We start from the raw sequence: 23,887 nt of genomic DNA on the forward strand, positions 1-23,887 counted from the left end.
GGGTCCCAACCGACCAGGAACATTGCCTATCCACGTCCATCAGAGATGCTGCCTGACTCGCTGAGTAACTCCAGCACTTTGTGTTCTGCCCACAAGTTCTGTGTTATCCCAATTTCACACCTACTCCCTACTGACTAATGACAACTTATAGAGGCCAATTAACCTACAAACCCGCATGTCCACACAGGGAGAACGTGCAGACTCCACACAGACAGCACCTGAGGTCAGGATCTATCCTGGGTCTCTGTAGAAGTGAGGCAAGTTGTGCCATTGATTGAGGGCATGATGTTGGGCAGTGTTGTGCTGTGGCCTCGGTCAGTGTAAGACAAAGCGTTCATCCCCAGGCTGTTCTGTCGACCACCTGAGCTCATTCTGTCAGGAGACCTTTTTCAATGTTTGCCTCGAAATCACAAAATAACAAAAATAACATTCAAATTTCAATTCAAAATTCAATTCAAACACTTTTAACATGTAACCCACTCCAGAGATTTAAACCTTGACATTAATTACAATTAATGGAAGCAAATGCAGGTCATTGTCTGAGGTAGTGTAGGAGTTGATTCGTGCCATAACCAATCTTTTCAAGTACTTCAATACAATGGATATAAGTGCTTACTTGCTACCAGACAGCCATCATTGAGGCAGGTTGACATACTCATCTTGGTGCTATCCTTGGTACCATAGATGTCCTTTTGAAGCAGGTAGGAACCTCACACCACAGCAGCGTGAAATTAAAGATGTCCTCAAACACACTAGCCAGATGGACCACACGGGTCTTTAGTGACCGGCCAGGTATGCCTTAGGATCGGGGCAAGGTGCTTTATATGGATAGTGAAGATTGCTCTGACATTGGCCTCAGAGGCTGAGATCGCCTGCCGTTTGGTAGGGCCATACCTGCACATATACAGATTTTTGTTTAGTTTAGAGGTACAGCGCGGAAACAGGCCCTTCGGCCCACCGAGTCCGAGCCAACCAGCGATCACCTTGTATACTAAAGGTAGACAAAAATGCTGGAGAAACTCAGCGGGTTCTTAAACACCCCGTAATCTAGCACTAACCTACACACTAGGGACAATTTTCCAATTTTTACCGAAGCCAATTCATCTACAAACCTGAGATAGACACAAAATGCTGGAGTAACTCAGCGGGACTGGCAGCATCTCTGGAGAGAAGGAATGGGTGACGTTTCATGGGCAAGACCCTTCTTCAGACCCAAAACGTCACCCATTCCTTCTCTCCAGAGATGCTGCCTGTCCCGCTGAGTTACTCCATTGTGTGTCTATCTTCAGTTTAAACCAGCATCTGCAGTTCCCTCCTGCACATTTAAGGGCCTGTCCCACTTGGCGATTTTTTCGGCGACTGTCGGAGTCATTGACTGACGTATCAGGGTCGCCGAAGGATTTTGAACATTTCAAAATCCAGTGGCGACAAAAAAAATGTTGCGACACTGGAGGAAACACCGCACATCAATACATCATCACGCCACGTCGCGCCGCGACTTTTTCGGCGACCTGATACGTCAGTCAACGATGCCGGCAGTCACCGAAAAAATCGGCAAGTGGAACAGGCCCTTAAATTCTACAGACCTGCACGTCCTTGGAATGCGGGGGGAAACCGGAGCGCCCGAAGAAAACCCAGGCGGTCACGGGGAGAACATGCAAACTCCGTACAGGCAGCACCCATAATCAGGATCTCTGGCGCTATAAGGCAGCAACTCTACCGCTGAGCCACCATACCTTGCCTTACTTAGACCCTTGACTTCCAGGAGATTAGTAAACTTCAACCAGTCATTAGTGAACTTCAAACATCCACGCAGTCCTGGGTAGGAGGGAAACTCTGCTAACAAAGTCAAGGAGTTCTCAATAATGTCAGCAGACACCATGGCAATTAGGTTTGGAAACACTGCTAATTATATCGACGCCCCACTGTTCGTTATTCAATTTTAATGAGCGCAGTGTTGCTCATCTAAATTTGTTTGTGTCATTTATTTGGTTGCTTTCATGAAGTTCAATCGGTTGAGTGGGTGAAGCTCTGCAAAGTAGATATAAATTATTTTCACAAGTCTGTCGAAGTCTATAATGCCCCTGTCCCACTTAGGAAACCTGAACGGAAACCTCTGGAAAACTTTGTGCCCCACCCAAGGTTTCCGTGCGGTTCCCGGAGGTTGCAGGTGGTTGCCGGAGGTTGCAGGTAGTGGAAGCAGGTAGGGAGACTGACAAAAACCTCTGGGAACCTCCTGGAACCGCACGGAAACCTTGGGTGGGGCGCAAAGTCTCCAGAGGTTTCCGTTCAGGAATCCTCAGTCTGGATCTGATGGCTGGGTGGCAGGGTGGGGGCAGTGGTTAGTGCTGCTACCTCACAGCCCCTGCGACCTGGGTTGGATTGGATTAGTTTAGTTTAGTTGAGAGATACAGCGTGGAAACAGGCCCTTCGGCCCACCGAGTCCGCACCGACCAGCGATCCCCGCACCCATCACCACTATCCTATATACACTAGGGACAATTTTACATGAATGCCAAGCTAACTAACCTACAAACCTGTACGTCTTTGGAGTGTGGGAGGAAGCCAAAGATCTTGGCGAAAACCCACGTGGTCATGGGGAGAATGTACAAGCTCCTTACAGACAGCACCTGTAGGCGGGATCGAACCTGGGTCTCTGGCGCTGTAAGCGCTGTAAGGCAGCAACTCTACCGCTGCGCCACTGTGCCGCCCCAGTTCAATAGAGTATTCGTCTCTCTCCATGTGTACCGCTGTGGCCTGTTGAGTATTTCCAGCTTTTCCTTCCACAGGAGTCAAGGCTGGGAGCAGAGCCTTGGCTTTTTATCAAAACTACTGAACATTTTAAACTTTTCGAACGTCTCTGACGTCAAATCACATTTAAGAATTATTAAAATGGAAACAAATTATTTAAAGTAATTAAAATTGATTAAAATAAAACTATTTAAAGCGCAAAAATGTTTAGAATCTCTAAACTAAATGATTAAAAACGTTAAACCAAAGTAATTAAATGAAAATTCCTTATCTTTTCATTTGCCTTGTAATTAGATAGCTCAAGGTCGCTAAGAAATCAGTGAGGTTTCAGTTGATGCTTCACGTCTGAGTTGGTGTAGGGTTGTGGAGGTGATTCCCAAAGTAATCCCACAGAACCACAGCAAGACTAGCCTCCTTCATTGACAGAACCAGTGACATCAAGGGTGCCGCAGTGCTTAGCGGTAGAGTTTAGTTTAGTTTAGTTTATTGTCACATGTACCGAGGTACAGTAAAAAGCTTCTGTTGTATGATAAACAGTCAGCAGAAAGACAAAACATGATTACAACCGACCCATTTATAGCTCAAAAGGCCATAGTAGCCTGCTGGCAATGCCCCCCCCCCCCCCCAATCCACTCATTCACTACACTGCCGAAACACAACAGCAGCAGTTTGTCCCATCTACAGAGTGCACTGTGTGGCAACTCAACAAGACGCTACCGGCTGTAACACTGTGAATAGATGGCTCGATTATAATCACGTGTTGTCTTTCCGCTGGCTGATCAACGTGCAACAAAAGCTTTTCACTGTACCTTAGGGGATCATGACAGAAGCCTCCTCGTGGCGATCCTCGGAAACGATGACACGATGCACTCTGTGACACGTCGGGCGACCAATTCTGTCAATATGTTGGACGACGACGGAAGCCAACAGCGAGCGACACGTCGTCTGACACACGAGCGAATGAACTGTAGCTTGGAAAATGTGACAATAAAGCAAAGATGGGAAGGACAAGGGCAGCAGAAACAACAGAACACCATTACCTGGTGAGCCTGAAGAAGGGTCCCCGATCCCAAACATCTCCCATCCTTTTTTTCCAGAGACGCTGCACTGCCCCTCGGTACACATGACAATAAACTAAACTGAACTGAGCTGATACACTAAATGGCTCAATTGTACTCATGCATTGCTTTCTGCTGGCTGGTTAGCGCGCGATAAAAGCTTTTCACTGTACCTCGGAGCACGTGAAAATAAACTAAACTGAACTGAAAGTGAAACTGACCCGCTGAGTTACTCCAGCATTTTGTGTCCACCATTGCCCTTTATGTTGTATGTCAGTTACGGGCGCATGGTGGCAGAGTTGCTGCCTCAGAGCCTCAGAGACCCGGGTTCCATCCCGACTACAGGTGCTGTCTGGAGAGAGTTTGCACGTTCTCCCTGTGACCATGTGGGTTTCCTCTGGGTGCTCCGGTTTCCTCCCGCACTCCAGAGGCGTGTGGGTTTGTAGCTTAATTGGTTTCGGTAAAAATTGTAAAATTATCCCCCGTGAATAGGACAGTGTTAGTGTACGGGGTGATCGGCGTGGCGTTGGTGGGCCGAATGACCCATTTATGCACTGTCTTAAAGTCTAAAAGCAAATATGACACGTTGTAAGCTTGAGTTCAAAACAATGTGGAAACCTATGAACAACGAATGTCGTAACACCCACCTGATCTTGCGTGACGATTTTCCAAAGCTTAGGGCGTGAATTCTAATGAATTTGTAACACTTTTTAAATGGGGCAGACCACCCCATAACCAGGTTAATACAACACCTGGACCTCAGGAATCATGCAATGCTTATGCCAAGTAAAGACCACCTCAACATAAGAAAAGGAGGAGGCATATTTCCCTGTGACCTTCAGCTCCTCATCATCAGGTTGAAAGACAGGTTAGGCAGAGCTTGACTAACTTTCTGAAAACTGCAGCTACGAAAGCAGATCTGGATTGAGTCACTGTATCTCCTATGTACGATACAATAGAATTTTAGAATCCCAGGAGCGAAATTGATTTCCCAGGACGGAAATTACAATAGAATCCCAGGAGGAAAATTGATCTACCAACATTCATAAAAACACAAAATACATGAAACATGAAATTAAAGTGAAGAGTGGAAAGGATTGGGGATTGGGGGGGGGGGGGGGGGGGAGGGAGTCAGTCTGAGTCTACCCCACTAAAGAATGGGGAATTGTACAGTTTGATAGACATAGGTAAGAAGGATCTCCTGTGGCATTCTGTCCTGCATCTTGGTGGAACCAGTCTGTTGCTGAAGGTACTCCTCAGGTTGACCAGTGTGTCATGGAGGGGGTGAGCTGTATTGTCCAGGATGCTCCGTAGTTTGAGGAGCATCCTCCCCTCCAAGACCAACCTCCCATGAATCCAACTCCGCCCCCAGGACGGAGCCAGCCTTCCCGATGAGTTTGTTGATCCTATTGCTGTCCGCGGCCTTTGCCCTGCTGCCCCAGCACAAGACAGCGCAGAAGTTGCCAATCCATCTCCTGTTTAGTTTAGCTCGTGAATGTTATGGGTCTGTGTGGAAGCAGCTTAACTATACTTTAACAAGCTTCACAGCATTCAAAGTAGCTGCACCCTCGATTGCTGGTTACCTTGCCAGGCTCAATATTTAACCCTTTCATCTCCAGTGTCTGCATGACGTGCTGTCCATGCTGGATGTCTGAAGAAGGGTCCCGACCCGATACGTCACCCAACCTTTTTCTCCAGAGATGCTGCCTGACCTGCTGAGTTACTCCAGCACTTTGTGTCTATCTGCTGGAATCAAATACGGGTTGGACAAATGTTTGGCATCATTGACCTGTGATCCTTGTTTGGGCATCATTGACCTGTGCACTTTATGCTCAATGCTATGCTGTATATTGAAGGTAAGTTTGGTTTAGTTTAGAGATACAGCGTGGAAACGGGCCTATCGGCCCACCGAGTCCACGCAGCCCAACCATCACCTCGTGCGCTAGTTCTGTCCGACACACGAGGGACAATTTACAGGAGTCAATTAACCTACAAACCTGCACGCCTTTGGAATGTGGGAGGAAACAGGAGCTCCCGGAGAAAACCCACGCGGGCACAGGGAGAACGTACAAACTCAGTACAGACAGCACCCGTAGTCAGGATCGAACCCGGGCCTTTGACACTGTAAGGCAGCAACTCTACAGCTGCACCACCGTGCCGCCCTATTGTTAGCAGGCATGCACATGATGGTTTCTTCATTCCTGCGTTACGGACAATCCATGCACAAAGGTGATTGTATTTCTAGGTCTTAAGAGTCTGGTTCCGCAACAAAATACACATTCATCATTGGTGTGCATCAGAAATGTATGTTTTATTGCACAATTATTAGTGGAACGTCCCACAAACAATAAGTAAAGAAAAAACCTTTTAAAAACCATTTGCAATCAAACAGCGATCAATATCAGGCTGACTGAGTTGTGAGAGAGTTGTGGGGTGCAATTAAGGAATCAATTAACACATGGTCAGAGGAGATAGGGCTATTAAATTGCAGTACAACACAGATTTTCGATTGAATGGTTTAGAGACAGAGTCCCAGTCACTCTCTGCCCCACCTCCACCAGACTCAGTGGGGGAAGCGCATTTGCACAATGAAAATCTCAGGAGACACCCACCCCCTCCCCCCCCCCCCTTACCTCCCAAAGTGTAAGCTCAAGTGTTTAGTGCCGTTAGTAGACTATGTCTAAAAATCTGTGAATTTCGATTAATTTTCATTTAGTGTTTTCCAGTAGAGATGCACTTTATATATTAAAAAAAAACATTAACACAGGATGCACTTTTACCGTTGGCATTAGTCTTGGTTATGTCCTTATTGGACTCAGGATGAATTTCAATAATAATTCAAGAGTCTTAATATTTCATCATGGTTTAAGGAGAAGAGAAGATCTTGGTTGCACCCCTCTGTCCTCCAGCTCTGCCTTAATCCCTAACAACCCTGGTAGGAAAAGGATTATACTGATCCCCATCTCCTTTTCTTTTGACAAGGAAATCTTCAAAAACACATACTTTCGGAAGACCCGTCATTAAAATTTGGCCAATTGAGAATACTTCCAAACTCGTCTTTTAAGACCTTCCCTCGATTAGTTTGAACAATTGCCATATTGAGAACGATTTTTTTGAATATCTGCAGGGATTTCCATCGATGTGTTGGCAACTGTTACTTTTAAGCATTTTTTGAAAAATAATTCATTCAACAATGCCATTTCACCATTTGCAGTTTTTTTTAAAAGTTAGAATCGTTAGAAAAAAAGTATTTGTAATGTGCAAATTGAGATCCAGTCGAAGTAGTTCTGACTATACAGTAGCTCGTATCAAAAATGTTACAGTAATTAGTTTGGAAACCCACAATGGTTAGTGGTGACACCTAGCAATGATTACGGTAGTCAGAATCAAAAATCCAATGGTGACAAAACAATAACATACACATTTAACAATCCAGAAACTGTTGCGTTTATTTACCTGTCTCAAGGGGTGCATTGGTGCCGAGAATGCATCATAAAGGTGTCAGCTATGTAATCAGTGTTGGACAGGGAGCCAATATGTAATACAAGGCACAGTACACATAGCATAAATGGTAACATTTATATGTGCACTTTGTATGGCACAAGAGGGCATTATCTTGCGTTTTTATGGACATGCATTTGATTGGAAATACAATTGCTTTTCTCAATAACTTTCCAACTCCCAAGTTTTGTTAAAAAAAAAACTTTCCTTTCATAGAAACGTAGAAAATGAATGCAGGAGTAGGCCATTCGGCCCTTCGAGCCAGCACCACCATTCAATATGGCCACGGCTGATCATCCAAAATCGGTACCCCATTCCTGCTTTCTCCTCATACCCCTTGATACCGTTAGCCCTAAGAGCTATATCTAACTCTTTCTTGAATACATCCTCCACTGCCTTCTGTGGCAGAGAATTCCACAGATTCACAACTCTCTGGGTGAAAAAGTCCTAAATAGCCTACCCCTTATTCTTAAACTGTGACCTCTGGTTCTGGACTCCCCCAACTTGGGGAACATGTTTCCTGCATCTAGCCTGTCCAATCCCTTAACAATTTTGTGTTTCTATACAAAACCCTCTCACCCTTCTAAATTCCAGTGAATATAAGCCTTTCATATTTCCAGTCCAGTCCAATCAACTTGGGTTCCAATGGTGTTTGTGATTTCCCGTGAGAAGATGAGGAAGAAGGTTCTTTATCATCCCATCTTCACTACTTGATGCCACAAAGATTTAGGAAGGAAATCACAAGCACAAACGCTATCGTTAGAGACAAGCCATGTATTTAGTCAAAAAAGACACAATGTGCTGGATTTACTCAGCAGGTCGGAGAGCATCTCTGGAGGTCATGGATAGGCGATGTTTTGGTTCAGGACCCTTCTCCAGACTTCTGAAGAAGGGGCCCTACTCGAAACTTCATCTATCCGTGTCCTCCAGAGAAGCTCCCTAACCTTGCTCCAGTACTTTCTTGTCTTTCTTGATAAACCAGCTTCTGCAGTTCCTTGTGCCTACATTTATACTTAGCCATCCATGGTAGACAAGTGAGCACCAGCTCCTATCAAACCAAATCAGCTTGGCTCACACGCCCTGTTATATCTGTATAAATCGTTGAACGCCTTTGCTCAGTTCATCTGAACCTACCTGAACTCCTGGTTGCTAAACACTTTAATTCACCTTCCCATTCCCACACTGACCTTTCACTCCTCGGTCTCCTCCATTGTCAGAGTGGGGCTAAACGCACATTGGAGGAATAGCATCTCATATTTCACTTGGGCAGATTGCAACCCGTGGTATGAATATTGATTTCTCTAACTTCAAGTAACCCCAGCATTCACTCAATCTCCATCCCTCCCCCATGCAAGTCGCACTAGCTTCTTGTTTTCACCCACCAAACTGCTAGCAGTAGCCTGTTTCCTTTATCATCGTTTCTTTTGTGCATATCTTAAATTCATTGTTCTTCATCTCACTGCAGTATCATCTATATCCCTCATTTCCCTTACCCCTAACCAGTCTGAAGAAGGGTCTCGACCCGAAACGATACCCATTCCTTCTCTCCAGAGATGCTGCCCATCCCACTAAGTTACACCAGTTTTTAAGAAACATAGAAACATAGAAAATAGGTGCAGGAGGAGGCCATTCAGCCCTTCGAGCCAGCACCGCCATTCATTGTGATCACGGTTGATCGTCCCATATCAATAACCCGTGCCTGCCTTCTCCCCATATCCCTTGACTGCATTAGTCCCTAGAGCTCTATCGAACTCTCTTAAATCCATCCAGTGATTTGGCCTCCACTGCCCTCTGTGGCAGGGAATTCCATAAATTCACAACTCTCTGGGTGAAAAAGTTTATTCTCACCTCAGTCTTAAATGACCTCCCCTTTATTCTAAGACTGTGGCCCTTGGTTCTGGACTCGCTCAACATTGGGAACATTTTTTCTGCATCTAGCTTGTCCAGTCCTTTTATAATTTTATATGTTTCAATAAGATACCCCCTCGTCCTTCTAAACTCCAGTGAATACAAGCCTAGTCTTTTCAATCTTTCCTCATATGACAGTTCCACTTTGTGTCTAAATCGTTCTTCCTACTTGCAGTGCACTGGAAGTCAACCAAAGTTGGTAAAACACGGAGGGTTTATTCGTAATTGATAGGAGCAGAATTAGGCCATTCGGCCCATCAAGTTTACTCCGCCATTCATTCATGGCTGATCTATCTTTCCCCTGAAGCCCATTCTCCTGTCTTCTCCCCATAACCCCTGACACCCGTACTAATCAAGAAGCTATCCATCTCAAAATATCCATTGACCTGGCCTCCACAGCCTTGCGTGGCATCCTTGTGACCTGAGATTCAGTCAGAGAATCGTAACATTTTTAGTTTTGTCAATTCAAACACACATATATATATATATATATATATAGCTTTATTTTACATCAGTGATGCCAAAGGAATATTGTGGACACCATCCTTTGAAGGTGATAGTTTTCGTGATGTTAAACCTCTACATTGGAGAGGTGCATGTCCTTGCAATGAGACCAAAAGCATGGCTTCAGCAAGCAGCTGCTCGATGCTTTGGTTGTGAGGGTGACTTATTGCCTCAGGAATCCACAGAGATAAATTCAGAAGAGGGTCTGGTTATGATGCATGTAGCCTAGTGTGAAACAGAAACCAGCGACCTTCCCATCATAGACTTGATCAGAACACTATTAGCATTGACCCTTCCATTACACTCCCAAAAAACAATTGTGCTCCTTTGTAGTCTTATCATATAAAAATGTTATACAAACTTCCTCTTCTCGAACCTTGGAACTGCTCTTTGCTTGAGTTCTTGCAAAGCGGATGAGACCAAAACCAAGCTCATTGTTAGCAAAAGCTTTTCACTGTACCTCGGTACAGGTGGCAATAAACTAAACTGTAGCAGTAACTGTTACCATGAATGATCTGGGTAGACTTTAGAGTGACGCTAACATTTTCATGGATGTCCACTTCTTCCCAAACCAATCCCCGTCCGGACACAGGGTGGAGGAGGATGAAGGATCGGGGATTGAATTACTATTCTTAGACGAGGAGAAAAATCCACAGATGTTGGAAGCAATCTGCGTCAATTTCAATAGCAAGACTGTTCAAAGAGGCAAATTGGAAGGCTAAACCTGGAAAGGGCGCTATCATAGGAAGAATGAGGTTCAGTCATATTTCATCAAAGTCCCTTCACAGATGAGCTACCCTCGTCACAAGCAAACTTGATGTACATGCATGTCTTCGGACAATGAAAACAATGCCCAAATCACGTCTGGTCGAGAGGCCCAGAAATCGTGTTTATAAAACCCCTCTGTGGCATTGTGTTTGGTCGCAATCTCGTTCCACAGATAACTCGCTCCATCTCCATGAAATACAGTGGTCTTGAGAACGAGGAAGCATCTTAGCCTAAAGTAACACTCTCTCGGTCAGCTCTCATAGCCATGATTACCCAGTTGTAACAGTCACAATTTTGTAAAATAATGCTATATATATATATATATATATATATATATATATATACTCACACATATACATACATACGTACATATATATTATATATATATAGTATATATTTGTTTTGTCTTTGATGTTCAAAAGTTTTTATTATTACAACAACCAGACTGAAAGGTTTGTGCAGGGGGCAAGTGATAAAATGTTACATCAGAAAACACACACAAACAACTATGTAGTAAAGAATTAAAGGTCACCAAACTTTGGTTAGAGCTTGAGGCCAGATGCAAGCCTGAGGAGGTAGACACACATGTAGCTGAAACGTTAGTTATTACTGGGTTTTCTGTCTTTCTTCATTTTATTTACCTAAAATAAATTCCGACCCATTTACAGTTACACGTAGACACACATATACACACACGCACGCGCACGCACACACATATTCCATATCCACGTGTATGTGTGTTATGTATGTAACTAGATAGATACAAACACACATACATAAATGGATATATAATACATAAATATGGTCAGTAAATCAAACAAATCAAGGAAACATAGATGCCAAGCATTCTTATTTGATTCCCAGCCTTGTGGGTTCATAGTGTAAAGTTATTTCAATAGAATAATTATATTTCAAAAAATATTTGTTAATGTTAATCCTTAGCCTAATGAACACCAGGAAAAAAAGCTTGAATTGATGTACAGGCGCTCCCTGACTTATGTACGGGTTACATTTTGTGAACCCTTATGTATTATGTTCTTTTCATTTACTATGGCTGAATGGTAACTCAAATGTCACTGTACCTTAATTGGTTAAGTGACAATAAATGCGAAGTTCCATTTTACGTTAAGTCGGAATGATTATCCCCATTTCTTGCCCGAAATCACTCACAGAAAGTATTAATTGTCTGGCTGCGCCCAGGGTACTTTCTGTGGCACAATATCTTCTAGTTTTAGTTTCTAGTTGTAGTGTTTTAGAGGAAACAGTCCCTTCGGCCCACAGACTCCGCGCCGACCAAGGATTCCCACACATTAACACTATCCTGCACACACTAGGGACAATTTACATTTACACCAAGCCAATTAACCTACAAATCTGTAAGTCTTTGGAGATTGTGGGAGGAAACCCACGCAGGTCAGACAGCACCCGTGGTCAGGATCGAACCCGGGCCTGTGGCGCTGTAAGCGCTGATAGGCAGCAACTCTACCACTGCGCCACCATGCCGGTGAACACTGCCGGCTTGTTTCTGATGTACATGCGAGTGATCGTACAGCGTTGTAGAGTTGACAAACTGCCTAGATTTCCGCTGGGGACTGAGTACGGAACGTTTTCCGTAAGTGTGAGTTTACGCAAGTCACCTGTGGCGTAAGTCGGGGAGTGTCTCTGTACATCGGCAAAATGGACCCAATCGGCCGCCTTCAGTGCTGTGTTACTTTAAGCCTCTGCTTCTAACTGACTGTGAAAGGTGATCAGTTACTTGCTTGCAAACTCTTCAATCAATCAGGGATCGCTGTTTCAACCACAAATGTAGCTTTTCGTTTTTATCTGTGCGGTATTTAAACTATTTACGTGTTATGTTCGCAGGTGACAGAAGTTTTGTAATTTTTTTTTTTCCGCTCACTGTAATTCTTTTTTGTGCTAATGTCAATGCCTCTCTACTCTGCCTCCATGCATTTCATAGGAAATGAGTAAAAACACCACGATCTGTGCATATCTGATAACCAGAGGGCTCCTTTAAAAAAAATGCACAGACATTCATTTGCTCAGACATGTCACAACAAAGTCCTTGCAAATATCTAATTTTTTTTTAAATATTTTGGCAAATCTTTTGATTATAAATATTGGAACCAGTAAAAAAGGTAGCTTTCAATTGAACTATTTACAGCCTCGTACAGACATGCATTTGTTATACCAGTGTGTAGGACTTTGCGTAGGGGTTGTTCCCTTGCTTCAAGTGGCCGCGATTGTCCAGTAGCGATTCCTGTGAGCTGCTCAACTTGGGGCCTTTTCCACGTTCTGCGCTCTCCCTCTGAGGTAATGTCGATGTGGTGCTTGATTGCCATTGCTGCACGTCCCTGCCTGCCGCCTCCATTGGGATGGGCTCCATGACTTGTGTGCGTTTCATGGTGCCCCGTCTCTGAGGCTCCAGGCAGGCATGCGCTTGACCCAGCTCCCTGCTGGGAACCGCAATGCCTCTGTGAATCAGGAAGTCCACCCTTAGGTACGGCGGCAGATGCATAAGGTCACCTGTGTGGACAATCAAAAAAATGAGATCATTTGTAAACACACAAACAGGATTCGCTTTAAAGTTTTTAAGAAGGAACTGCAGATGCTGGAAAATCGAAGGTACACAAAAATGCTGGAGAAACTCAGCGGGTGCAGCAGCATCTATGAAGCGAAGGAAATAGGCAACGTTTCGGCCTGAAACGTTGCCTATTTCCTTCGCTCCATAGATGCTGCTGCACCCGCTGAGTTTCTCCAGCATTTTTGTGTACCTTCGCATTAAAGTTAATTTGCTAGTCCAATCGATGGCAAGGAAGACGAGTGCAATGCCAGCATTGCTGGACTACTAGCTACCTCTTTGGTGACCCTCGGACTTTATCCTCAGTCGGACTTTGCTGGCTTTACCTTGCACTACCTTGCATTCCCTTATCAAGCTTACAGAGGAGGTAGTTGAGGCTGGGATTATCCCAACGTTAAATACACAGTTAGACAGGCACATGGATAGGACAGGTTTGGAGGGATATGGACCAAGCACAGGCGGGTGGGACTAGTGTAGCTGGGACACGTTGGCCGGTGTGGGCAAGTTGGGCAGAAGGGTCAGTTTCTACACTGTATCACTCCATGACTCTATGTATCTATACACTGTAAATGGCTTGATTGCAACCATCTACCGTCTTTCTGCTGCCTGGAAATCACGCAACAAAAGCTTTTCACTGTACCTCGGTACACGTGACAATAAACTGAATTGAACCATGTATGTGTGTTTGTCTGAACATTTTTTCATTTATTACACAGTTTTGCAAAGTACTATGTTTACATATTCTGACGTGCTGCTGCAAGTAAGAATTTCATTGTTCTGTTTGGGACATATAAAACACTCTTGACTCGAGAAATGAGGGGAAATTTGACCAGGTTGGCTCAGGAGCCATATTAGAGAGAACAATTAGATTGGAAGGATTGGAATCCGCTGTTCAAGATGTGGACTTTTATATATCGGCCAGACCAAGCGCAGTCTCGGTGATCGTTTCGCTGAACACCTCCCACCCAGTCCGCCTAAACCTACCTGATCCCCTGGTTGCTAAACACTAACTGCCCCTCCCATTCCCACAATCACCATTCTGTCTTGGGCCTCCTCCATTGTCAGAGTGAGGCCCAACACAAATTGGAGGAACAGCACATCATATTACGCTTGGGCAGTTTGCAACCCTGCGGTATGAATATTGACTTCTCTAACCTCCCTAAGTAACCCTTGCATTCCCTCTCTCTCCATCTCTCCCCCTTCCTAGTTCTCTGACCTGTCTGACTGTCCGCCTGATTAAATTGTATCTCTGTTTGCTTTGTTGTCACCTTCTCCTAGATAACAATGATCTATTCTACATTTTCCTTGATCCCCATTTCCTCATCTCGTCTTCACACCTTACCCTTCCTTATCTCTGTGCCTCCCTCTCCCCTGACTCTCAGTCTAAAGAAGTGGCTCGACCCAAAACATCACCCGTTCCTTCCCGCCAGAGATGCTGCCTGTTCCACTGCGTTACTCCAGCATTTTGTGTCTATCTAAGGTGCATTATAGCGGTTGGGATCTCCCTTCAATACCAATCATCTCCTCCTACCCACTGATCCCTTCCCAGCCACCTGATCAACTATTTATTCACTGAAAGTTACTCATGAAATTGCTTCCAAGTCAACATCAGGTGATGATTTAGGATTATTACCACACACTGGATGAAAATAATCTTCATCTCATGTCTTGTTGTTTGATCATTTTACTCAGCAACTGTGACCTCTGACTTTTAACCTTTTCACCAGTTCCTTCTTCAAGTTCAAGTGAGTTTATTGTCATGTGTCCCTGTATAGGACAATGAAATCTTCTTGTGGGCTCAATCGAAATACCTAGCAATGTTGAAGACTTCTATTAAACTCCTTTTTAAACATGAATACAATTTCAGTTTCTCAAGTATCCACACTTGTTCATTCTTGCTAATGTTCTAGTAAATCTCCCCAACATCCTCTTCAATGACTCGCTAACCATTCAAAGACACAATGTTCCAGCTGTAGAACAAAGAGTGTTTTAATCTCTTCATAGTCTATTACCTTTAGCATTATTTAGATTGTTTAGAGACACAGCAGGGAAGCAGGCACTTCAGCCCATTAGGTCCACGCCGATCATCGATCACCCATTCACGACAGTCTATGTCATCCCACTTTCTCGTCCACTCCTTACAAACTAGGAGCGATTTTGACAGAGGCCAATTAACCTATAAACCTTTCACGTCTTTGGAATGTGGGAGGAAACTAGAGAACAAGGAGGAAACCCACAGTGAGAATGTGCACACTCCACACAGACAGCACCACCCGAGGTCAGGATCGAGCTGGGTCTCAGGTGTTGTGAGGCAACTGCTTCACCAGCTGCGCCACTGTACAGCGCTTGAATATTACATTAAATATTCACCATTGAATATTAGCCATCGAGTAATACGTGAAAGATTTAATGAGTTGACTTCTATTGAAAAGAAAATAATTTCTGATTTTTTTTGTGTTAGATCCCGAGATGGCTTAACAAGACGAATGTGAAGATCTTTTCTCCTATGGGGAAATCTAGAATTATGAGTCACTGTTTAAAAATAAGGTAGCCATCATTTAAAATAGAGGTGTGGCATTTTTTTTTCTCTGAGAGTCACGAGTTTTTCAAACTCTTCTCCTTCAAGGGTATGAAAGCAGAATCATAGATTGATATAATCATACACGATAGAAGCAGGCCCTTCAGCCCATCTAGTATGTGTTGACAACCAGGCACATATTTTCACATGACCACAGTTTCTGATTGGTGAAACCAAATGGGAAGGTTCAGAAAATGAATATCGACTTCTCTAACTTCAAATAACACTTGCTTTCCCTCTCTCCCCTTCCCAGTTTGACTGTCCCTGATTACATTCCACCTGTTTGCATTGTGGTTACCTTCTCCTAGGGGTGGGAGAATGCAACCTTCACGTGGTCCGCCCTGTTTCGACGAATGCAATCAACCTGGCGTGCACAAACAAATAAGATCAAATAGAACAAGGTGTCCTACAACTTTAGGCTGTGCACGCCATACGCAAGAAGAAGACCTTCTCCGAGCTAACAACGATCTATTCTACATTTTCCTTGATCTCCACCCCCTTTGATGTCTTGTTTTCACACTTTACACTTCCTTATCTCTGTATCTCCCCCCTCCCCCAACTCTAGGTTGGAAGAAGGGTCTTGCCCACGAAACATCACCCATTCCTTCTCTCCAGAGATGCCGCCTGTCCCGCTGAGTTCCTCCAGCATTTAGAAAATGAAGCTGCTTTTGGTCTCAAGTCAATAAGAATCACTCAGGAGCTTATTCATGAGAAACTTGGTTAGTCCAGGATTTGTGGTAACCATTGTCTGTTCAGTATCTACCATGAAATGATGCTGTTGCCATTAAGGATAAACCTCTTTTTGTATCCTTTAGCCATGTATAGCCTGAACTTGTAGGAAGGAACTGCCTAGAAGACGCTGGTTTAAACCGATGACAGACACAAAAAGCTGGAGTACATTAGAAGGTCAGGCAGCATCTCTAGAGAAAAGGAATAGGTGACGTTTCTGGTCGAGATCCTTCTTCAGATTATGAATCGGGGGGGATGATCAGCCATGATCATATTGAATGGCGGTGCAGGCTCGAAGGGCCGAATGGCCTACTCCTGCACCTAATTTCTATGTTTCTATGTTTCTATGTAAGGGAATGAGAGATATAAATGGTACTTAGGACAAATTACTCGAATGAACTAATCTCCCCTTTGCTCCCTCTGACTTCTGACAATGGCAAGAGCATGCAATTAAGTTGACCTAAGAAAAAGACACAAAGTGCCGGAGTAACTCAGCAGGTCAGGCAGCAGCTCTGGAGAACATGGAACGGCGACATCTTTAGTCAGATTGAAGAAGAGTCCTGACCTGAAGCATTGCCTATCCATGTTCTCCAGAGATGCTGCCTGACCCGCTGAGTTACTCCAGCACTTTGTGTCTTTTTTGGTAAACAAACATCTGCAGTTCCTTGTATCTACATTAAGTTGAACTCATGCAGCTCTCAGTGTGAAGAAGGGTCTCCACCCGAAACGTCACCTATTCCTTTTCTCCAGAGATGCTGCCTGACCCGCTGAGTTACTCCAGCTTTTTGTGTCTATCTTCAGTGTAAACCAACATCTGCAGTTCCTTCCCACACAACTTGTCTGCCCCACTGTGCAATCTCCTCAAGGTATGCCTACTTTGAAGAAGTTCTCCTCCTCTCTCCGTCCAGAGTTATGCACCGGCATGGTGGCGCAGCGGTAGAGTTGCCGCCTTACAGCGCTTACAACGTCGGAGACCCGCTTTGATCGTGACTACGGGTGCTCTCTGTACGGAGTTTGTACGTTCTCCCCGTGACCTGCGCAGGTTTTCTCCGAGATCTTTGGTTTCCTCCCGCACTCCAAAGACGTACACGTTTGTAGGTTAATTGGCTTGGTATAAATGTAAATTGCCCCTAGCGTGTTTGTGTAGGATAGTGTTAGTGTGCGGGGATCGCTGGTCGGTGTGGGCGCGGTGGGCCAAAGGGCCTGTTTCCGTGCTGTATCTCTAAACTAAACTAAACATCCTCACTCGACGCTCCCCCAGTGATTCCTTGAGCATCGTTACTTTTTTGCATATCTTTCATTCATTTATTCCATATCTCTCTATATCGCCAGTTATACCTCTCCTTTCTCATTCCCCTGACCCTCATTCTGGAGAAGGGTCTCGACCTAAACATCACCAATTCCTTTTCTCCGGAGATGCTGCCTGACCCGCTGAGTTACTCCAGCTTTTATGTGTCTATCTGCAGATGAAGCAATCTTTCCCAGTTAATATAGCACTGAACTTCATCGCAATAGCCGCAGGTGGATGGCATTGGTTCAGTGGATACTGGATAGCACATCCTTTTTTGTTCTTTTCTTTACATTAGCCTTGATATTATGATACGGAAGGTTAACAGTGAAGAGCTGTAAATGAGCAAACATATCACATTGGCAGCATAATAAAATAACAATAGCATTTGCTGAACTTGCAATCAATGCGATGTAACACGTCTGTTAACAGTTCTGACGCTTAAACTTGGAAATTGTCTTAATAAAAGATGAAGGAATGATGGTGGTGATGTGATATTGGAGCTTCTAGATTTCCGCCAAATGTCTGAACACAATCTCCTTCATGTAGTTTTCAGGACAGGTGAAGATCCCAGACAAGCCATCATCTCCCACCTGTCCCAACATGATACTTTACTTTGAAATTAACACAAAACAGTTCAGACCTCACCTCACTGCTGACATTCAGAACAATGCCAACTTGCAGCAACGTAACCTGACCTGTCCCTCGCTCTCAGTCTCACCATTAAAGGGGCCAGACTCTGACAGAAGGGTTCTCCCATCTTTAACCACTCATCTGAAGAGTGTCCCCTTAAAAGAAACCATCCTTTCATAATAGTCCTCTGCACACTCTATATAGCTGGGCTGCCTTGAGGGAATATATGAGAGGGACTGAGAGGGTTTAGTTTAGTTTAGTCTAGCGATATGGTGAGGAAACAGGCCCTTTGACTTGGACTAGTGTAGCTGAGACATGTTGGCCGGTATAAGCAAGTTAGGCCGAAGGGCCTGTTTCCACACTATGAATCTATGACCCACCGAGTCCACGCCGACCAGCTGACCCCCCACACTAACACTATCCCACACACTCGAGGGACAAGTTACAATTTGACCAAGCCAATTACCCTGCAAACCTGTATGTCTTTTGAGTGTGGGAGGAAACCTTCGGCCCTTCGAGCCAGCACCACCATTCACTGTGATCATGGCTGATCATCCACAATCAGTACCCCGTTCCTGCCTTCTCCCCATATCCCATGACTCCGATATCTTTAAGAGCTCTATCTAACTGTCTCTTCAAAGCATCCAGAGAATCGGCCTCCACTGCCTTCTGAGGCAGAGAATTCCACAAATTCACAACTCTCTGCGTAAAAAAGCTTTTCATCATCTCCGTTCTAAATGGCTTACCCCTTATTCTTAAAACTGTGGCCCCTGGTTCTGGACTCCCCCAACATCGGGAACATGTTTCCTACCTTTAGCGTGTCCAAACCTTGAATAATTTTGTGTTTCAGTAAGATCCCCTCTCATACTTCTAAATTCCAGAGTATCCAGCCCAGCCGCTCCATTCTATCAACATATGACAGTCACGGGGAGACTGTCGAAACTCCATACACACAGCACCTGTAGTCAGGATCGAACCAGGGTCTCTGGCGATCTAAGGCAGCAACTCTACCCCTGCGCCACTATGCTGCACCTAAGGGACGGTGGAAAATAAACCAGCGCATAGAACAGCACAGTACATGCAGGCCCTTCGGCCCACAATATCTGTGCCAAACATGCGGCCAAACTAATCCCCTTTGCCTGCATGTGATCAATATCCCTCCATTTCCTGCATGTTCATGTTCATGTATTTAAAAGCCTTTTAAACATCACTTTTGTATCTGCTTCAACCCCCATCTCTTTTTGAAAAACCAAAATAAACTTTATTCAGAATACAAAATATGAAGTGCAAAATCCCTCCGACATTAGCTATACATAGATTCATCAGCTTTATAGTTTGTAGTGTTCCCATCCTTGGCAGCATGTTCCAGGCATCCGCCACATTCTGTGTTTAAAAAAAAAAAATTCTCGCATCTCCTGGTGAGGGCGGCATGGTGTGGCAGCGGTAGAGTTGCTGCCTTACAACGCCAGAGATCCGGGTTCGATCCTGACTACGGGTGCTTCTCTGTACGGAGATTGTACATTCTCCCCGTGACCTGCATGGGTTTTCTCCGGGAGCTCCGGTTCCCTCCCACACTCCAAAGATATGGGAGGATTGTAGGCTAATTGGCTTGGTAAAATTGTAAATTGTCCCTAGTTTTGGTTAGTCTAGTTTTGGTTTTTAGTTTGTGTTTTGGGGGGGGGGGGGGGGGGTTGAAACGGGGCTTGCTGTCTCTCCCTGCGGGGGAATGCGACTTTTTTGTCGTATTCCCCTTCTCTGCCTCCGTCTGCGCTGAGGCCTAATGGCGGAGCTGGCGACCTCAAGGCTCAGGAGGCAGAGCCCGCCAGGACTCGCACTGAGCTCGCTCCCGTGAGGACGGCCCGGCTCGGGGCTGGAACAGGGCTTTCGTGAGGGGCTGTGACGGCCGGCCCGAGGAAGGAACGGGGCTCCCGTCGGAGTGGCCGAGCTCGGGGAGGTACGGCGTTCCCAGCCTGAGGGAGGAGCGGCGCCCGGTCGGGGCGGCCCAGCCTGAGGGAGGAGCGGCACCCGGTCGGGGCAGCCCAGCCTGAGGGAGGAGCGGTGCCCGGTCGGGGCGGCCCAGCCTGAGGGAGGAGCGGTGCCCGGTCGGGGCGGCCCAGCCTGAGGGAGGAGCGGCACCCGGTTGGGGCGGCCTGGCGCGAGGGAGGAGCGGCGCCCGGTCGGGGCGGCCCAGCCTGAGGGAGGAGCGGTGCCCGGTCGGGGCGGCCCAGCCTGAGGGAGGAGCGGTGCCCGGTCGGGGCGGCCCAGCCTGAGGGAGGAGCGGTGCCCGGTCGGGGCGGCCTGGCGCGAGGCTGAGACGGTGGCAGTACTCACGTGAGGGCGATCCGGCTCGGGGCTGGAACGATGCTCCGGGGGCTGGGACGGCAGTTCTGGCGGCGGTGGCCTGAGACCGGGGGTTCGGCCGCGGGCCAGCGGCTGCGTCAGCAGGTCTGGTGAGCGGCAGCTTCGACTACCCCGGGCCGCGGTGTTTGAGCCGCGAGGACAGGTTTTAACATCGCCCGGGGGGTATCGCCTCAGCGCAGAAGGAGAAGAGGAGGGAAGAGACTGCAGCCCTAAGACTTTTGCCTCCATCACAGTGAGGAGATGTTGGGTGGACTCACTGTGGTGGATGTTAATATGTGTTTATTGTTGTTTTTTATTGTATTGTATTATATGTATGACTGCTTAAATTTCGTTCAGACTTCGGTCTGGATGACAATAAAAGGCTATTCTATTCTATTCTATTCTATTCTAGTGTATGTAGGATAGTGCTAGTGTGCGGGGATCGCTGGTTGCCACGGACTCAGTGGGCCGAAGGGTCTGTATCTCTAAACTAAACTAAATCTCCCCTTTAAAGTTCCCCTGTATCACCTTAAAGCTATGTTTAACACTCAACTGATAATTAGATATCGCCCTTAGGGCTAACTGAATCAAGGGAGATGGGGAGAAAGCAGGAATGGGGTATTGATTTTGGATGATCAGCCATGATCATATTGAATGGCGGTGCTGGCTCGAAGGGCCGAATGGCCTACTCCACCTATTTTCTATGTTTCTATGTTTCTATGCTTCTACGATAACTAAAAGCACGTGCAAATCAGGTTATGGATCAAGAAACCAGCCGTACTGACACACCAATGACAATGTTGCAATGGGCCTCACTGGTACAAAATAAAACTGATTTTGACAATGAGCTGCATAAAGATATAATCAAACAACTGACCGCAGCTTAATCCCATGTGGCCAATAAACTCTGAAATCAGATAGCTTAAATAGTCTCGTAAAGTAGAAGAGAGATACTAAGGGGCCTGTCCCACTGTACGAGGTAATTCAAGAGTTCTCCCGAATTCTGCCCTGATTCGAGCTCGTGTAAAGTACGTAGCGGGTACGTGGGAGCTCGTGGATGTCACGTAGCGGCTCGTACGAGTAACGGTAGGTACTCGGGAAATCCGGTAAACTCGTGACGTTTTTTCAACACTGTGAAAAATGTCCACGAGTAAAAAAATACTCGTGATGAAAACATTTTTTACTTTTTACTCGTACGAGCCCCTACGTACCCGCTACGTACATTACACGAGCTCGAATCAGGGGAGAACTCGGGAGAACTCTAGAATGACCTCATACAGTGGGACAGGCCCTTTAAGATAAAGAAGTTTTGGAAGTAATATTACAGCAATATGGTTTGTATAATAATCACATCACTTTTTAATAAATGTCGGAGGCCGTTCAGCCCACTGAGTCTATGCTGACACACAGAGCAATCCTTTCAATCGCATTCTTCCACTTACTGTCATAGAGTCAAACATCATGGAAACTTGCCCATGCCAGCTAAGATGCACCATCTACACTAGTTCCACCTGCCTGCATTAGACCCATATCCCTCTCACCCCTTCTTATTCATGTATCTATCCAAACTCCTGTCAGATGTTGTTATAGTACCTGCCCCAACTACCCCCTCAGCTAGCTCGTTCCATGTACCCACCACCCTCAGTGTGAAAAAGTTACCTCTCAGGTTCCTACTAAACTTTCCCCTCCCATCTTAAACCTGCTTCCCCTGGTTTTTGATTTCCCTACGCTGGGAAGAAGGCTGTGTGCATTCATTCTATCCATTCCCCTCAATATCTTATACACCCCTATAAGATCACCCCTTGTCCTCCTGCACTCCAAGGAATCGAGAGCCAGCCTACTCAACCTCTCCTTATAGCTCAGGTCCTCAAGTACTGGCAACATCCTCGTAAATTTACTCAGCACTCTTTACAGCTTACCAACATTCCCTAGCAACAGCAGTGTGACCAAAACTCAACACAATATTCCAAATGTGGCCTCACCAATGTCTTTTACAGCTGCAACATACATCACAACTTCTTTAGTCAATACCTTGACTGATGAAGGCCAATGTACTGAAAGCCTTCTTGACCATCCTCTATTTGTGATGCCACTCTCATGGAATTATCTTCCTGCACTCCTAGATCCCTCCGCTCTATAACACTCCCCAGGGTCTTGCCATCCTCTGTGAAGGTCCTACTCTGGTTTGCCTTCAAAAACTGCAACACCTCGCACTTGACTCCATGAAGCATTTTTCATCCGACTTGCTCAAATGATCAAGATCCTGCTGTTGTAATTTTTTATAACAATCTTCACTCTCTACAATACCACCCACTTTAGTGTCATCTGCAAAATGCAACCTTCTACATTCCCATCCAACTGTAACCCATTCTCTCCCACATGTCTTGTCAACTCCTCTGTTATTCTCATATCACTCATCTACACGAGAGGTAACCTACAGCAGCCTACTAACTAACCTACCGCCTTTGAGTTTAGTTTAGTTTTAGTTTGGTGATATAGTGCGTATACAGGCCCTTCGGCCTACAGACCAATGATCCCCACACACTAACACTAACCTCCACGTACTGGGGACAATTTACAATTATACCAAGCAAATTAGCCTACAAACTGGTAGGTTATTGGGGTGTGGGAGGAAACCGGAGATCTTGGAGAAAACCCACGCAGGTCACAGGGAAAATGTACAAACTCCGTAGAGACCAGCACCCGTGGTGGTCTCTACGGATGATCAGCCATGATCACATTGAATGGCAGTGCTGGCTCGAAGGGCCGAAAGGCCTACTCCTGCACCTATTATCTATTGTCTAGTGTCTAGTCAGGATCGAACCCGGGTCTCTGGTGCCGAAGTTTGTGGTAACTCTACCACTGTGCCACCATGCCACCCGTGTGAAAACGCTGCCCTCAAGGTACTGGTAATTGTTTCTCCTCTCACCTTAAACCAATGCCCTCTGGTTTTGAATGTTCCAATCCATGCAATAATCCTGTCAATGCCACAGATCTTAAATTTAATCTTCTGATTTAATTAAAGATTTCAAGCATCTAGTTTTTTTGTTGTTTTTCAATGCGGGCGGCACGGTGGCGCAGCGGTACAGTTGCTGCCTTACAGCGATTGCAGCACCAGGGACCCGGGTTTGATCCCGACTACGGGTGCTGTCTGTACGGAGTTTGCACGTTCTCCCTGTCACCTGCGTGGGTTTTCTCTGAGATCTTCGGTCCCCTCCCACACTCCAAAGACGTACAGGTCTGTAGGT

General features: G+C 45.6%; 1 protein-coding gene across 2 annotated transcripts in view; it reads right to left on the reverse strand.

Annotated features, from left to right (window-relative positions):
- Positions 1–11,920: 11,920 nt before the first annotated feature.
- Positions 11,921–23,887, reverse strand: part of dscam (DS cell adhesion molecule) — a 220,777-nt gene continuing 208,810 nt past the window's right edge. For both annotated transcript variants that reach the window (XM_033032509.1, XM_033032510.1), the window contains one exon: positions 11,921–13,016. In XM_033032509.1, coding sequence (XP_032888400.1) covers positions 12,676–13,016 — 341 coding nt within the window. In that variant the 3' untranslated portion in view covers positions 11,921–12,675. The remainder of the gene's footprint in view (positions 13,017–23,887) is intronic.

Source organism: Amblyraja radiata, chromosome 14 (assembly GCF_010909765.2).
Source record: "Amblyraja radiata isolate CabotCenter1 chromosome 14, sAmbRad1.1.pri, whole genome shotgun sequence".
NCBI lineage: Eukaryota > Metazoa > Chordata > Chondrichthyes > Rajiformes > Rajidae > Amblyraja > Amblyraja radiata.